This window comes from Juglans microcarpa x Juglans regia, chromosome 2D, assembly GCF_004785595.1.
Source record: "Juglans microcarpa x Juglans regia isolate MS1-56 chromosome 2D, Jm3101_v1.0, whole genome shotgun sequence".
NCBI lineage: Eukaryota > Viridiplantae > Streptophyta > Magnoliopsida > Fagales > Juglandaceae > Juglans > Juglans microcarpa x Juglans regia.
In genome coordinates this window covers 19,789,090-19,807,252 of record NC_054596.1, presented here as the reverse complement: position 1 = coordinate 19,807,252, position 18,163 = coordinate 19,789,090, and the positions used below count along the sequence as shown (strand labels likewise).

At 36.7% G+C, this 18,163-nt stretch overlaps 2 protein-coding genes across 2 annotated transcripts; both read right to left on the bottom strand.

Annotated features, from left to right (window-relative positions):
- Positions 1–10,873: 10,873 nt before the first annotated feature.
- On the bottom strand, positions 10,874–11,533 carry LOC121248741. The gene has a single exon (XM_041147297.1). The coding sequence runs from the start codon at positions 11,299–11,301 to the stop codon at positions 11,032–11,034; it is 270 nt and encodes an 89-aa protein (XP_041003231.1). The 5' UTR covers positions 11,302–11,533; the 3' UTR covers positions 10,874–11,031.
- A 2,999-nt stretch (positions 11,534–14,532) lies between these two features.
- Positions 14,533–15,052, bottom strand: LOC121248744. Its single transcript, XM_041147300.1, has one exon. The coding sequence runs from the start codon at positions 15,043–15,045 to the stop codon at positions 14,779–14,781; it is 267 nt and encodes an 88-aa protein (XP_041003234.1). The 5' UTR covers positions 15,046–15,052; the 3' UTR covers positions 14,533–14,778.
- Between the last annotated feature and the right edge of the window lie 3,111 nt (positions 15,053–18,163).

Genomic DNA, 18,163 nt, shown 5'->3' with positions numbered 1-18,163 from the left:
GCTTTGTGAGGGTGGAAAAAAAATACTACACAAAAAGGATTCTTCCAGACCTTCTCTACAACACATCTCTTTCCCCTGTTTCCTTCCGCAACCTTACATGGTATCAGAGCCTAAGCACCACCTCCATGGAAGACCAACTCGAAAGCTCTGCAGACTCTTCTTCCATTCACGCATCTGACCATTCTAACCCCAACCCAAACACCCCTCGTGCCGTTGATATGGCCCGATACCTCAACCTGAGCGATCCCAAAAACCCTTTCCGGCTAGATAACGGTGACAATCCCGTTGTTATTCTCGTCACTGATTTGCTCACAACCGATAACTATATCACTTGGTCGCGTGCTATGCGACGGGCCCTTCGTGCCAAAAACAAATTGGGGTTTATTTCTGGAGATATTCCCAAACCAATCGAACATATGGATCCTCTTCTTGAGCTCTGGGAGCGTTGCAACGACATGGTGGTGTCGTGGATCTAGAACTCCATCAGTTCTTCAATCAAGTCGAGTGTGGTTTTTGTTGATGATGCGCGCGATATATGGCTTGATCTTCAAGCCCGATTCTCCCATCAGAATGGTCCACGGATTTTTCAGTTAAAGAAAACTCTAGTCAGTCTTAATCAAGACACAGACTCTGTAAGTATCAACTATGGTAAGCTCAAAACTCTTTAGAATGAGCTTTCAATTTATGACCCGATTCTTGTGTGTAATTGTGAAACTGTGAAAACCCTCTTAGATAGATATCAACATGATTGTGTATTTCAATTTATTATGGTTCTGCATGATACCTATTCTAATGTCTGTGACCAAATTATATTGTTAGATCCCCTTCCACCCGTGAGCAAAATTTTCTCCCTCATTCAACAATAGGAGCGACAACACCAACTTCTTTCCCACCAACCATCCCTTGATATTATGGCTTTAGCCATCAACAGGCCTTTTACCCAACCTGCTAGAACCACAAATTAGACCAAAAATACCATTAAGAAAGACTGTGCTTATTGCACACATTGCAAAATTTTTGGTCACACATTTGAAACATGTTTTAAAGCTAGAAATGCTGAACCTCCTGTCTGTTCTCACTGCAATTATCTGGTCACACCATAGAGAGGTGCTACAAACTGCATGGCTATCCACCGGGCCATAAGTTTTTTAACAAAAACACCAATTCCATTGTTCTTGCCACACAAACTACATTGTCTCCTGCTTCTGACCTTGATATGGTTAGTGAAGGAAGAATGGGTTTAACTCGAGCTCAGTATTAGCAACTACTAGCTCTGCTTCAGCCACGGGAACCTTCTGCTATTGTTCAGCCTCCCTCTCATTCAATTAAGTCGAATCTCACCTCTGTCAATATGCCTAACCGGCCACCCAACCTTTCTAGTATTTCTCTTTGCCTCTCTACATGCACACACATTCCACTTCACCCCACAAATATTCCTTGGATCATTGACACAGGAGCAACGGACCACATGGTCTGCTGCACATCACTACTCACAACCGTCACTGCCCATGTAATTATTCTGTTAAAATGCCAAATGGCACTGAGGCCCCTGTCACTCACATTGGCTCTATCCAACTCACTCCATCAATTTGTCTACATGAAGTTTTATGCATACCTTCTTTCCAATTTAATTTAATTTCTACAAAAAAATTGGCCGTTGCTCTCACTTGTTGTTTAGTTTTCTTGTCTGATTGTTGCCTTATTCAAGACTTTTTATCTTGGACAACGATTGGGAAGGGTGAAGTACAGAGTGGCCTCTATCATTTCTTGAGAACTGAGGTCTCTCCTTCCACTTTAGTCACTAAACTTTCAACCTTCTCCATTGCTGTTTTTACTGGTTCAGCCTCTATTTTCCACCATACAGATGTTACTGACCTATGGCATTGTCGCCTAGGTCATCTTTCCTTTCCTTGTATTAATCTTATTACAGATCCTATTGTAAAGAAAGATGTTTCATCTATTAATACAAAATCTTGTTACGTCTGTTTATTGGCTAAGCTCCATTGATTGCCTTTTCCTCACAGCCAACATAAGACCTCTAGACCTTTTGAGATAATACATTGTGACCTATGGGGCCTTGCTCAACTGTTGCATATGATGGTTCCAAATTTTTTCTAACAATAATTGATGACTACACAAGAAGTCCTTGGTTGTACCTTCTCCACAATAAATCTGAAACCACAAAATGTATCACTTCCTTTCCTAACTTGGTTGAAAATCAATTTGACCACAAAATCAAAATTTTACGAAGTGACAATGGAAGCGAATTCCAAATGACAGATTTTTTTAACAATAAAGGCATCATACATCAAAGAAGTTGTGTTGCCACTTCACAACAAAATGGCATTGTGGAAAGAAAACACCAACACTTACTTAATGTAGCTCGAGCACTAAAAATACAAGCTGGCCTTCCACTTGAATATTGGAATGATTGTGTTTTAACCGCCACTTAATTAATCGAACCCCCACTCCTCTTATTCAAAACAAAACTCCCTATGAACTTTTGTTTAACTCAAAACTAGTGTATGCACACATGAAAATTTTTGGTTCACTTTGTTTTGCAACAACACTCCCTCAAGGGAGGAAAAAGTTTGAATCCCGAGGTCGCATGTGTATCTTTCTTGGCTATCCCTTTGGCATCAAGGGATATAAACTTCTTGACCTTAACACCAAATCAACCTTCATCTCTCCGAATGTTGTCTTCCATGAGACAATATTCCATTTTCACTCACTTACTTCCAACATTTCTCCACCCTCACATAATGATTTAGTTTTCACCAAACCACTTCCAGACCTACTTGATTTTCCCCCAAACAGCTACACAATCCCATCCCATGCCATCACAAAATAATTCTGGGCAGCCCATCCTCTCTCCTAAAAATACAGCAACCACACCTCACACTTCTCCCTCCCTCCTTCCACAAATACCACTACACCTTCCTCCCTCACACCCCCCCTTCACACGACAACAAGGGTAAGGAAAGCTCCTCAATATCTTCAAGACTTCCACTGTCAACAGGCCACACTCCCTGCTTCCCCACCTTTGTTGTCCAAGCTGGAAGACATTGTTTCAGGTAACAATTATTCTTTATCAAACTATCTCACATACCAGAAATCTTTCTCCCTCATTTACTGCCTTTTCCACTTCAATTTCTTCCATTTCTGACCCACAAACATACAAGCAAGCACTAAGGACTCTGTTTGGTGTGAAGCTATGAATTCTGAACTGTAAGCTTTAGAGCAAAACAACACTTGGCTCATCACTAACCTTCCTCCTGGAAAAGTAGCAATTGACTATAAATACGTGTACATGACAAAGTTTAATTCTGATGGGACTGTTGAGAGGCTGAAAGCTACGCTTGTCGCCAAAGGTTTCAGCCAACAAGAGGGTATTTACTACACGGAGACTTTCTCTCTCATTGTTAAATTAGTGATTGTTCGGGTTTTACTTTTAGTAGCAGCTGTTAAAGGCTGGTTCATCCATCAATTTGATGTCAACAACGCATTTCTCCACGGTGATTTGGAAGAGGAGATCTACATGCGTAAACCTCCGAGATACACAAAAGGAGGACCTCACCAAGTGTGCAAATTGCTTAAGAGTTTATATGGCCTCAAGCAAGCTTCAAGACAATGGTACTCCAAATTTTCTTCCTCTCTTCTTACTTTCGGTTTTAACCAATCTAAGGCTAATTATAGCCTTTTCACTAAATCTGAAGGCACTTCATTTACTGCATTACTTGTATATGTTGACGATATTATTGTAGCTGGAAATTGCTCTTCTTCTATTGCTTCTCTCAAAGCATTCCTCAATAGTCACTTTAAAATTAAAGACCTTGGGTCCTTGAGTTATTTTCTTGGCTTGGAAGTTGCCCGTTCATCCAAAGGCATCCATCTATGTCAAAGAAAATACGCGTTGGATATCTTAGCCAACTCGGGTACACTTGGGAGCAAGCCTCTCAAAATTCCCCTTGACCAGAATTTTAAAATAAGCAAAACAATTGGTGTTCCTCTGGCTGATCCAAGTCCCTACTGTCGACTCATTGGCCATTTATTGTACTTAACACTTACTAGGCCCGACATATGTTATGTTGTCCAGCTTTTGAGTCAATTTATGGATCATCCTATATCTACACATATGGCTATTGCACACAAGGTATTGAGATACATCAAAGCTGCCCCCGGTCAAGGGATTTTGCTGTCCTCTACTTCTCAGCTCCAACTCAAGGCTTTTTGTGACTCCGATTGGGCCTCTTGTCCCGACACTCGCCGTTCAGTCATTGGTTATTGCATCTTCCTCAGTAACTCACTAGTTTCTTGGAAAACAAGGAAGCAATCGGTTGTTTCTCGCTCGTCGACTAAAGCCAAATACCGTTCCATGGCCTCTATTTGTTGCGAACTCACTTGGTTGAGATATTTGCTTGCTGACTTTCAGATTTCTCATTCTCAATCTGCCTTACTTTACTGTGACAATTAGGCGGCATTACACATAGCTGCAAATCCAATTTTTCACAAGTGAACTAAATACATTGAGATGGATTGTCACCTAGTTCGAGACAAGATTCAAGAAAGCAACATCACTACTTGCCATGTTCCTTCTCACAGCCAGCTAACAGATATGTTTACTAAAGTTGTACCTTCTTTCCTTCTCAAGACTCATCTGTCCAAGATGGGAATAGCAAACCTCTATTCTCCATCTTGCGGGGGGCTATTACATAATAAAGAGGATGTTACACATTGTTTGGATAAAGAATAGTAAATTGTTTTTTATTTCAGATTATTTACATTTTACCTTGTTCTTGCATTCTTTGTAATTAGCAGATTGTAGTCGTTTTGGGCAATTGTTTCTGTTAGTTTGTTAGTGAACAGTGCCTATATTTAGTTGTATTATTCTGCTTTGATATATATGAAATATAAGCAATACACAGAAAGGATTCTTCCAAACATTCTCTACAACCATCTCTTTCCCCTGTTTCCTTCCGCAACCTTACAAAGTGCCAGAGAAAATGAATAGGCATTAGTGAGAGGGATTTGAGGAATCTCAAGAAGGGAAGAAAATCAGAACTGTGTGGACGTGGGGAAGATGGGGATCGAGGTGGAGTGATTTTCGGTTTGAAGAAACTGACAAAGGGAGAAGGATTCTGGGCGTGGGGAAGGGCTATCTGGGAAAGAAAAACAAAAAGACAAAAAGAAACTGGGAATGGGAAGTTCACTCACTTCAACGACACCGTATCATGGGTCTTCAAAAGCTGAAAAAGAAAAAAAATAATAATAAAAAATTAGGCCTAGGCCTTGGGCTAGAGTATTACATTCTCCACTTCTTATAAAAAATTTCATCATCAAAATTTGTTGTGCCTAACGTTTGTTTCCACGCCTAATTTAATCCTCAATAAGTATGTCGAAACTAATATCGCTTAAAAAATTAGGCAAGTCCTTAGAATCTAAACCTCAAGGATTTAATTAAAAACCTAATAATTCTGAAATCTCCACATATTGTAATAACCTCGTACAAATATGAAAATAAACTCTCCAAAGTCAATGACTTTCATCTCTCACTCAACTCACGAAGTAATCCAACTTAGCTCATGATTCCTAAAAATCCTCAAACTTGAAATCTATAGCCATGAGATTTTAAAACCTATGCGATCTCAAGCCGCAACTAATTACCCAATCATCACTAAGCTTATTCTCAAACTGTCGTATTACTAAAACCATACTTCTGTTGTGTAGTCTGATAAGGTTTAAGGTTCTGTAGACTATAACATGTGAGGTCTTGGATATATGTGGCTTTTGGAAATAATTTCAGATTTGAGGTGTAGACATTTGCTGGCTGCAAGAAATGATTCTATTGATATTTAAGGTTTTAGAAATTCTATAGGTCCAAGATATGATTTTGAGGATATTTAAGGCTTCCGTATTTGATTACTCATGGTAGGTGGCTTACGAAATCTGAGGTTTAAAGGTTCTGCATACTTTAAAAATAATCTGGATGAGATTTGAGGTTTTAGACTTTTTAGTATTTAATAAATGATTTTCATGAGACTTAGAATTTTACATCTAGTAGGCTTATTTTGTGGACTTTAAGAAATGATTTTGACAGATGTAAGGTTTAGATTTTGAAGGTATATATAAGTTTGACATGTGTAGACTCAAATATTTGAGATTTTGGACTTCGCTTTTATTTTATTTTCTGATATACTTCTTTTATTCATTTTATTTTTTTAGTAAGTCTCTTGGTCCAGCCTAATTTTTTATCATAGTACTTTTGGAAACTATTTTTTTTATAAAGATTTTTTTTTTCCCTTGTATCTTTTGGAAACTGTTAGAGTTTTTCAATGATATGACAAATTTTTGAACCCAACTACATCATGTGATCCTCCTATTCTAGGTGCGAGTTAATTCCTTCCATAGTCACTTAGTGGAGCACACCTATTGTGCTTAAATTTTGATTTCAATCATTAGACTAGTTTCTCTTTCACCAACTGCGAAAAGGTCCCAACTTCACCACTTCATCTTTGACTTTCAATCGTTCCATTATGAATACCCAACCCTATCCACCCCATGGGTTTGATTTGGCATATGGATTTGGCGTATAGATTTCTACGTTCTCAGATCACTCCAAAACAAAAGGATGGTAAAGATGTCGTGAGTACTAGTGTGTGGTCATCAGACATAAATGTATACGTAATGGCTTCAGATTGTAGTTGAGAATGGAATAGGGTATCTAAAAGTATAAGTGAGTGGGCATGTATTGGGTAGACAATAAATCTTTTGTTATCAAAGTGTGGTAAAAGAAATCATGGTAGAGGCTGAAATGGTATCAGAGACTATCCCAACCAGAAATGTGGGACTTGAGCCGTGCCACCTACAATGGACAGGCCCGACGAGGACGTCGGGAATTTAAGGGGGGTAAATTGTGATACCCTATAAGATATGAATAAGGGTAGATGGTGTATGAGATCCCACATTGCTTGGGAAGGAGAAGTTCTTGTTCTTTATAAGGTTTCAATGGGGCTCCAATTGTATCATTGACTAGTCCTTTTGGAGTATAGGCCATGTGGTTTGGGCCTTCCATTGGGACATTACAGGTTGCCCCTCAATGCGATTGAGCATCTCCTCAAGCAAAGTTGAGTGTCTTCACTTGCACCAACAATCAAATGAGGAAACAAATTTTTTAAGTGTTTCACTCCTCGCCAACTAGTAGGATTGAACTCATCCCTCACCTAGCCTAAAAGCTGAGTGTCCACACTCGCATCGGCAACCAAAGGAGGAAACAACTTCCTTAAGTGTTTCACTCTTCGTCGACTAGCACGGTTGAGTTCATCTCCTGCCTAGCCTTAAAGCTGAGTGTCCTCACTTGCACTGGCGACTAAAAGAGGAAACAACTTCCTTAATTGTTTCACTCCTCGCTGACTAGCACTGTCGAGCTCATCTCCCGCCTTTCCTTGAAGCTAAGTGTTCTCACTAGCACCAACAACCAAAGGAGGAAACAACTTCCTTAAGTGTTTCACTCATCGCCAACTAGTGCGAATATGATTGACTTGAAGATTTTCAAGTCCTTCTTGTTGAACAAATTAACCTTAAGAATCATGGACATCTATTGGGTATAAAATCAACTACCGAGAATTAAGCCTAAAGATAAGGCCAAGAAAAAATAAGGCCAAGAAGAGATAAGACTAGCAGACACAAACACATACACGTACAAGGAAAGGGCTTAATAAGACAAGTAAGGTCCAATCACTCCAAGGAAGGAGAAAGACATCTATAAAGAGAATGAATCTCTTCAGATTTTGAGGACTCTATTATGCACAATAACCCCAAAAATATCTTCTCTTTACAAGGATGACATCTTCTGCAACTTCTAGGAAACGCAAATTTCTTTCATTGTATTGAGAGATATGTGAGGCTATGAGAGACTATAAAATAACCAGTATAGCAGATTTCGCCCCCAAACGACCCGTGGACATAGGCTTTGACGTCAAAGGATGTAAATTCATGTGTGTGTCTCTCTTTATTTGCATTTTATATAATTATTTTATTGTTTATTCTCAAGGATGTACGTTCGAGCATCGTATCAACCCCAAACTACCATCGTGGGCTTTTTCACTACATTATCATGGCTCGAATCACATCCGTGGCCGAGGTGACTCTTTTGTCCCATTCTGGTCTGTTGGGCAAACTTACACATTAACAATTATAATTATAATGTAAAAGGTGTTCACTCTGTTTAGTACATTTTTATAACAAGCTAATACCTGATGAGGACCTACTAGTAATTGAAATTGAGTTATGCTCCTTATAAATGAGTTGTGCGACCACGCCAATTATAAAAATTCAAAATAATAATATGTTTTGACTATGCTAATCAAATTTCTACAAGAACTTATATATTTATAAGCGTGTCTTGAAAATAGAATTTATGTAACTTAAACAAGAATAACCTATATCCATTCTATTAATATTAATATAAGCACCTATGGGGAATGTGAATAGTAGTTTGTGTTTGATGGAAAAATTACAATCTTGTCCTTGAGGTCAGTGTTTGATGAGCAAAGAAAATTACTTTCTTTTTCCTTGAGGGTTTATTTTTTGAACAAATAAAAATTACATTTTTGTCGCTGAGGAATGTGTTTAATGAGCAAACTTTCCTCTTTGTCCTTGAGATTCTAATGTGTTTGATGGGTAAAATAATATCTTTTTCCTCAATGTTTTGTTTTGATGAACTACTTTTTGTTCATGAGGTTCTAAAATATTTTTTGTTTGGCATGCAAAATTACCAAGATTTTCATTTACATGATTAGTTCCTCTTTTTTTCTTCTTTTTCTTACTCTTACTGTCTAATTTGCCTGAATTAACTTGTATTATCTCTTGAATAAAATTACATTTTTACACTTGAGAGTTCTTTTGGGATAATTTTAGGTAAATTTGGTCATTCCCTATGACACGCTTAGGATTGGGTTCATGTGCGATTGTTTTTAGGATTAACACCATATGGTATGAGTTATTTAGAAATAAGACCATATAATAATTTTTATGCCCATTAACCTCTACAAAAACATGGTCCAATCATAAGGGTTAGCCTACTAAAGAATGCCAAACTAATTTTCTATTCTTGTTCCTTTCTAGTTTAGTTCAAAACATTAAACTTTCAAGATCATTTTCATATTTACAAATAATGTAAACCTAGGAATGATGAGCCTTGCAGTAAAAGAAAACTATATGTGAGAGTTGGGAAGATCAACTTTATGAACAAAACAGATTCCATCTTCGTAAAACAAGTTTACTATCTTCTTGATAGCCTGATCATGTGTGAAACAAATACATGCCCACAGCTAACAAACACTAAGCTTTACGATGGTTATATATATATATATATATATATATATATATATATATATATCTTGACTTAACTTGTTTAGAAAGCATATTTTGATTCACATATCTATCATTGATTTGATACATTTGCTACTATTGATTTAATAATTATTTTATATTTGACAAAACTCTAAAACACCTTCACATTGTTTAGTTCATTATCATATTAACAACTTTTATCTTTTATTGATGATTAAAGGTCTCGTTTATTTTCGCAGATAAAATGAGATCAGTTGAGTTGAGGTAAAAGTTGAAAGTTGTATAAAATATTATTAGAATATATTTTTTTAATATTATTTTTATTTTGAGATTTGAAAAAGTTGAATTGATTATTTTATTTTGTGTGAGAATTTGAGAAAATTGTAATAATTAGATGAGATAATATGAGAATGGTTGTGAAAACAAACGAGGCAGTTTTAATGGTTAGTTATAATTGATATACATTTTAAAAGATTATATTTTTCCATATAAAAAACACAACAACACTTTCATCTAGACACACGTGCCTTGCAAAGTCCGACCAACACATTACTCGAGATCACCGAATAAGGCCAATCAGACTGACACATTGCTCGAAAATTTTGAGCATCAGAAGAAAATAAACCTTACTTGGGATCCCCAAGCAAATCCAATCAAACGGACACATTGCTTGGTAATTTCGAGAATCGCAAGAAAATAAACCTTGCTCCAGATAACTAGGCAAGACTATTTCGATGGACTCATCGCTTGAAAATTCTGAGCATCGCAAAAAAATAACCTTTGTGATCCCGAGCAAGTCGAGTCCAATAGACATATTGATTGACGTCGGACACACTGATCGGTAATACCAAGCATCGCAAGAATTTAACCCTTGTTCGAGATCACCGAGCAAGACAAGTCTGATTAACACATTATTTGAAAATTTCGAGTAACGCAAGAATATAATCCTTACTCGAAATTACAGAACAAATCCAATCCAATTACGAACACTGCTTGAAAATTCTGAGAGTGCAAGAAAAAATAGCCCATGCTCGAGATCGTCGACTAAGACCTATCTGACCAACATAATGTTCAGTTACCCCCATCTTCAACCGGGCATATGTGGAATCCTTACTAGTGCTTATATAATTGGTAATGTTAAACCTGTTACCATCAAATCAATGTACGTAATTGTTTAAAAACTTGATCGGCTTATCACAAGCCAACAAGAATGATATTCAGACTTCGTTTCGATTCTTAACTCATCTCAACTCATCTCAACTCATCATTACAACTTTTTTAAATTTCAATACAAATATAATAAACAATTCAATTTTTTCAACTCCCAAAATAATAATAATATTAAAAAATAATATTCTAACAATATTTTATCATCTCAACTCAACACAACTCAACTCAACTCAACTCAACATCCAAACACAACCTAACATTTTCAAAACTGTACGTACGATATTTTTAGAGTATTTGCCAATTACATGATTTCACAACTTGGAAGTAATTTCGCATCAACCAAACGGTAGATTCAGCCTACAATTTCTCTCAGCGACTACTAGCTCGGCTTTATAGATCGGCCACCGCCATGGATGCCATGCACAAAGTGTACCGGCCTAGATTCTCCGAGAACTCGTTGGCTCGTACTCGTGCAGTCACTTCCTTGATCAGTCTTAAGACGACCAAGACTCAATAATTGGGACCCCAACAGCTCAAGTACATTACTTTTCTCAACGACTCTTCTGACTTCTTCATTTGCTCCTCTCTTACTTCGCTTGAAACCACTGCAGAAGTTGAAGAGGAGAGGCTCTTGGCCTGAGACAACGATCGGAGATGGTTCCTTGTATTTTGCTGAGAGGATCTTAAAATATAATTCCACTTGCATATACCCATCTGGTCTTTCATGGCCTCCACAACTCCTATGCTGGCTGCTACAATAGCTCTGCTTGTTGAACTCATCTTCACCTTTTCACGTACAAGACTGTTCTTTGCCTGGCCTTGAAATTAGAGAAAAACGAATTTGCAAACTGTGTACGTAGAGAATGAAACTGATCCAAGAAGGATATATATATGTGCTTGATGTAGCAAACCACATGGAGGAGCCTCTTTTATATATAGGGAGAGAGTGATGGGAAGTAGGATACTTGGCAAGGAGACGAAGGATTGGGGAAATCCGTCCACTATATACCATTTGCTGGTGGTTTTGGAGTCTGATCAGGAGCCAATGGCTTTTATCGTTTTTTCCCAAATACGACAAGGACTCAATTTCTGTCACTTCCAGATAAAAGAATTCTGCCCACTTGAGTTACCACTTGCTAATGCGCACCCAGTTTCCAATATAAAACCAATCCATCCAAAGAGATTTGGATTGGAATAAACAAAGCAAGCCAGTTGTGTTCTTCAGTTGAGGCCAAAAGGACCAGATATTTTATCTTTAGATTGCCCAGCTGAAAAGTAAATTTTTCGCAAGTTGCCACCTCTATACTAGTTCTTTGTTACACGTGTCTGTCCGAGTCACTTAGAGGTTGGATAATGGAATTGAGATTCTCTATTTCTTATCTGAACTTTAGGGATTGGAGTGATGTAAAAGATACATAATATAGATATCACAATATTTATAATTGTGATAAATTTTTTGGATAATATTAAATATTCAATAAATATAATATGACCTACTTCATATGCATATCTCTCACACAATAATTATTCAATAATTTAAAAATATTGATATTTTTATAATTAGTTCATTATTTATTCTACAATCAATCGATACAGTATCAGTTCATTAATATTATTAATTTAAAATTCTTGATCATTTTCCGTCATTTAAAGTACGGTTATAAAAAAAAGGTAGTTGAGAAAAAAATACACTAACTATACACTTGAGGGGGCAAGTTGGGAGGCCGAGGAGCATCATCCTATTATATATTGAGAAAGAGCTTTGCTATTTTTTATTTTTTTGAAACAAAAGAACCTCATATATTTCATCTATCAACAGTTAAGACAGTACAATTTGAATCTTTAAGAACTTGTAAAAGGAAAAAAAAAAACTCTGGACTTTCATCTATGCTTTTGGTCAGAATTTAAAGCAATTTTAGCTAACAATGCTTGACTCTCCATGCGCTTCTCCCCTTCAAAACTGCGTTGATATCTTCAATAATATGTCCACCAGAGGACAAATCCTCATCATCACTATTAACAACTTTCACCACCACTTCATCATCCCCTTCTAAGATTAGTCTGTTGATGTCAAGGTCATTACACAACTCGACTGCATACCAAAGTGCCACAGTTTCTGCCAAAACAGAATCATGAACTGGTTGCTTTTTATAGCAAGCACAGGCCAAAACTTCTCTATTTTCATTTCTCAAGGCAATGCCTAACCCCATGCTTTGTTTACTAAGGGAAGCATCCCAATCTGCCTTGATAAAGCCTTGTTTAGGCTTTAACCACATTTGACTAATTCAGTTACCACAGCTTCCCCCATTTAGTAATTCTGACACCCCCCCCCCCCCCCCCTCCCCCTTCCTTGTGCCTCATGAAAATCTTCACGCACTGATCTAGCAACTCTAATTAAACAACCAGGGCCTTTGAACTTATCTTCAAAGACTAAGGAATTTCTCCTGAACCACATCGATCTCATTAAGACAGCCACTAAATGCAGCTCTTCATCATTCAATCTAACCATAAGCTTTTCCCATAAATCTAGAAGATTTTCTTCTGCACTGGATCACTTTTGAACAGATCTGAAAGAATAAGCTCAAAAATCCCTTGCAGCTGGACATTGCCACATAACATGCATAGCAGTCTCCTCCTCATTACCACAAATTGGACAGGTTGCATTCTCCACCATAAATTTTTCTTTGTAATTAGCACGTCATTTCCCAGTTTCCAAAGAATGGTTTTTACCCCCTGGTACCTTCAATCTTCAAATGCTCTTCCATCTCAAGTCCTCATACTCGCTAGAGTTTTCACCCTTTTGTACTCGTTTTCTCTCCTGCTCCACAAAATAAGCACTTCCTACAAAGAAAGAACCTCTGTTAGAAGGCCCCCAAATCAACTTATCAACTGAACCAAGCTTACTCAAGGTAATACTACAAATTTGATCAGCTTCTACCTTCACAAACACATCCCTCACCAACTCCTCAGTCCACCCATTTCCACAATGGTCCAGTAGATTACAGACCCTAGCATTGCTATCAAGAATCCTTATAGGAGATTGGACACTGAAAAATGAAAGAGAGTTAAGCCACTTGTGACCCCACACATAAATACTTTTGCCATTCCCTACTCTCCATCTCATCCCCTCCTTAATAAGTTCAGAGAACCCCAAATACTCCTCTAAATCAGAGAAGGATTGGATCTCAATTTGGCATCCAATAAGTGCTTAGACTTTAAATACTTTTCTCTAAAAATAACAGCTGCAAAAGAGTTAGGGTGCTATAAAAATCTCCAAGCCTGCTTAACTAATAGAGCTGTATTGAAACTGTCAAGGTTCTTAAAATCCATCCCTCATTTTCTCTTCTGAGTCGCCATTTTTTTTAGGTTTGCCACTGCATTTTCTTCTCCCGAGCTACACTGCCCCACCAAAACCTAAATAGCATGCTGTTCATTTGAAAGAGCTTTGCTACTCATCATCTCATACACCACATATTTTTTAACCTTTTTTGTTTTAAACCTTGCTCCAGATAATCGGGCAAGGCTGTTTTGAACGCATGGAAATTCCTAGCATTGAAAAAAAAAAACCTTTGTGATCCAGAGCAAGTTTAGTCCAACGAACACATTGATTGGCGAGCTCAATAATACCAAGTATCGTAAGAATTCAACCTTGTTCAGGATTATCGAGCAAGACAAGTCTGATTAACGTATTGCTCGAAAATTTCGATTATCGCAAGAAAATAATCCTTACTCAAAATTATCGAACAAATCCAGTCCAACGAATGCTGCTTGGAAATTCTAAGCATCACTAGAAAAAATAGCCCATGCTCAAGATCATCGAGCAAGACCAGTCCAATCAACATACTGCTCAGTTAGGTCATCTTCAACAAGGCATATTTACTAGTGCTTATATAATTGGTTGTGTTAGACCTTTTACCATCAAATCAATGTAGGTGTTTAATTTATTCAGGTCATCTAGCTTAAAAACATTTGGTCGCCTTATCACCAGCCAACAAGAATGATAGTCAAACATTTTCAAAACTGTACATACGATATTTTTAGAGTATTTGCCAATTACATGAGTTCACAATTTAAATAATTTCGCATCAACCAAACGGTAGATTCAGTCTACAATTTCTCTCAGCGACTACCAGCTCGGCCTTATATTTCCGGCCACCGCCATGGATGCCATGTACAAAGTGTACCGTATAGATTCTCCGAGAACTCGCTGTCTCGTACTCGTGCAGTCACTTCCTTCAGTCTTAAGATTACCAAGCCTCAATTGGGACCCCAACAGCTCAAGTACATTACTTTTCTCAACGACTCTTCTGATTTCTTCATTTGCTCCTCTCTTGCTTTGCTTGAAACCACTGCAGAAGTTGAAGAGGAGAGGCTCTTGGCCTGAGACGACGATCGGAGATGGTTCCTTGTATTTTGCTGAGAGGATCTTAAAATATAATTCCACCTGCATATGCCCATCTGGTCTTTCATGGCCTCCACTACTCCTATGCTGGCTGCTACAATAGCTCTGCTTGTTGAACTCATCTTCACGTCTTCACGTACAAGACTGTTCTTTGCCTGGCCTTGAAATTAGAGAAAAAAGAATTGCAAATTGTCTACGTAGAAAATAAAACTGATCCAAGAAGGATATATATATATGTGCTTGAGTTAGCACACCACATGAAGGAGCCTCTTTTATATATAGGGAGAGAGTGATGGGAAGTAGGATACTTCGAAAGGAGATGAAGGTTTGGGAAAACCCATCAACTATATACCATTTGCTGGTGGTTTTGGAGTCTGAGGAGCCAATGGCTTTTATCGTTTTTTCCCAAATACGACATGAAGGACTCAATTTCTGTCACTTCCAGATAAAATAATTCTGCCCACTTCAGTTACTACTTACTAATGCGCACGCTGTTTTCCAATATAAAACCAACTGATCATCCAAAGAGAGTTGGATTGGAATAAACCAAGCAAGCCAGTTGTGTTCTTCAGTTGAGGCCAAAAAGATCAGATATTTTATCTTTAGATTGCCCATCTGCGAGTTGCCACCTCTATCCTCTTTGTTACACGTGTCTCTCCGAATCACTTAGAGGTTGGATAATGGAATTGAGATTCTCTATTTCTTATCTGGACTTTAGGGATTGTAGTGATATAATAGATACATAAAATAAACAAATAATTTTTTTGATAAAATTAAATGTTTAATAAATATAATATGTGTAACGCTCCGACTCCGGAAGTGCAGAGAGTTAACTCCTGACACCTAATAATCAACTCCAACAATACTAATATATTTCCAAATCGAAGAATATATACTTCCAAAACTCCAAATCAAATGTAAATATTTCAAATTAATAAATCACACATACTCACATACCAAATTCTCAATACCACAACCCAAATAAAAATATTAACTTCTCTTCATATTCCAATTAACAAACTAGGATAAAATAGAATTGATATAAGTGTCCATAATCCGTCTAAACATATTGAAATCAACCAACTAAAGAAATAAAGTCTACCAACAGTACTAGTACCATGAGGTACCCGATAACTATGTAACGCCCCAATGAAAGACCCAAACCACATAACTTATACTCCAAAAGGACTAGTCAACGATGTAATTGAAGCTTCATTGGAGCCTTATAAAGAGCAAGAACTTCTCTTTCCCAAGCAACATGGGATCCCAATGAAAGGCTCAAAGCACATGGCCTATATCCTAAAATAACTAGTCAATGATACAATTGGAGCCTCATTGGAACCTTATAAAGTGCAAGAACTTATCATTCCCAAGCAATGTGGGATCTCATACACCACCTACTCTTATCCATATCATATGGGATATCACAAACTATCCACAATAAATCTTGCCCACAAACTCTAATACTAATTCTCAGTTGAACCATCAATGTCACCTGAAAAATATTATGAAGATTAAGGGGTGAGTTATTAATAACTCAGTAAGCAGAGATCATATACTCGCATGTAAACATGAACATTTAAAAAGTTTGGTATGCAGAACAAAACATTTACGTTTAGAATGCAGAAATAACATATTTACTTTTAGAATACATAAATAAAAACTTGGTACAAATATCAAAGCAAGATTTTTAGAAAAATAAACTTGCTCCCAAAAAGAAAATTTTTTGGCATATCCAAACTGAAACATTATAGTCATATTATCTCATAGCATCATATCGGGAAAAATATCATGCTTAACCCCTTGGTAGGGTTATAAACTATCATTATACCCGTGGCTGAACCATATACCATGTTTCACCCTCGTGGTAGGGTTATAAATCATCATTATATTCGTGGATGGGTCGTATACCATGTTTCACCCTCGTAGTAGGGTTATAAATCATCATTATACCCGTGGATGGGTCATATACCATGTTTCACCCCCGTGGTAGAGTTATAAATCACCATTATACCTATGGTTGGGTCTTAATAGAAACAGAATGAAACATCATCGAAACCAGATCACATTTAGATACAGAATCAGAACTTCATGCCAAGGTTTTTAGTTGACACATCATATGAAAACAAAATGTTGAATAGCTTCATATCATTTCACATGTTCGAAATAAACAGAATCAGAACATCTTCATTTATTCATAGCAAAAACTTTTAGATTTTCATATTTGCTCTTTTTGCATAATTTAAAAACAGAATGCAAAAAATTAGCTCATGTCTTTACCAATCATGATAGAAAATACTTTCTCTTATATAGAATTTATGCATATGCAGAACAAACATCTGAGGTCGTTTTCATAATTCTTTTTAAAAACAAATATGCATATTTTCAAAGTCAACATCATATCATTTCTTTTGTGTAAAACTAGTATATGAACCTCGCTTACCTGAAGTTCTTAGCTTTTTAGAATTGCTCCATAATAGTACTGAACAATTGTCAATCATCACCTATAAAAATTTATATAACTTAAATAAATCTCCAATGAACAGATATCTTATATTTACACCTGAAGTACCTATTTTAATACCTCAAGAACCTCAAATTTCTCTTAATTCTAAAATATCATCACTTCCTAAATTCCTCAATATCCACATGAATATTAAACTCAGAATATTTCTAAAAAATGCATAATAATATTAGTAATCATACAACTATACCACAAAATACATTTATGGTTTAAATATTCATTATAACCAAAACTGATTAAAGTAGGAGAGCAAAGATTTCATTTAATAAAATAAAAGACTAATTAGTTTCTCTTTAAAGAGTTCAAAATAAAATCTTGCACTACTATGTACTTCTAAAACAATATATATTAATACTAATAATATATTTCAAATCTTTATTTAAAACAAAACTCATGCAAAGTGAGTTTAATATATAAAATAAAAACATGATTAACTTATAATTATTCTGTTAAAACCATCAGTATACTGACTTAATTTATAAGTCCAAAGAAAAAAAACCTGCGGCCAATGTAAAAACTCATCCAAAAATACATATCAACACATGTTTTCAAAAAGGGTAAAAGGGTAACAATACCCCTCTTCTACTAGGTTAACCTAGAAATATGTAAACTACACTTTAAGACCATTAAAAGAGAACAAAGTAACAGGGGAGGCCAAGATGTGGTGGTTGGGGTTTACTGAGTAGAACCGAGATGCATAAGGAAGAGGTAGCGTG

Excerpts from the sequence above, each read along its gene's own strand:
- LOC121248741 (XM_041147297.1), bottom strand. The coding sequence starts at position 11,301 with ATGAGTTCAACAAGCAGAGCTATTGTAGCAGCCAGCATAGGAGTTGTG.
- LOC121248744 (XM_041147300.1), bottom strand. The coding sequence starts at position 15,045 with ATGAGTTCAACAAGCAGAGCTATTGTAGCAGCCAGCATAGGAGTAGTG.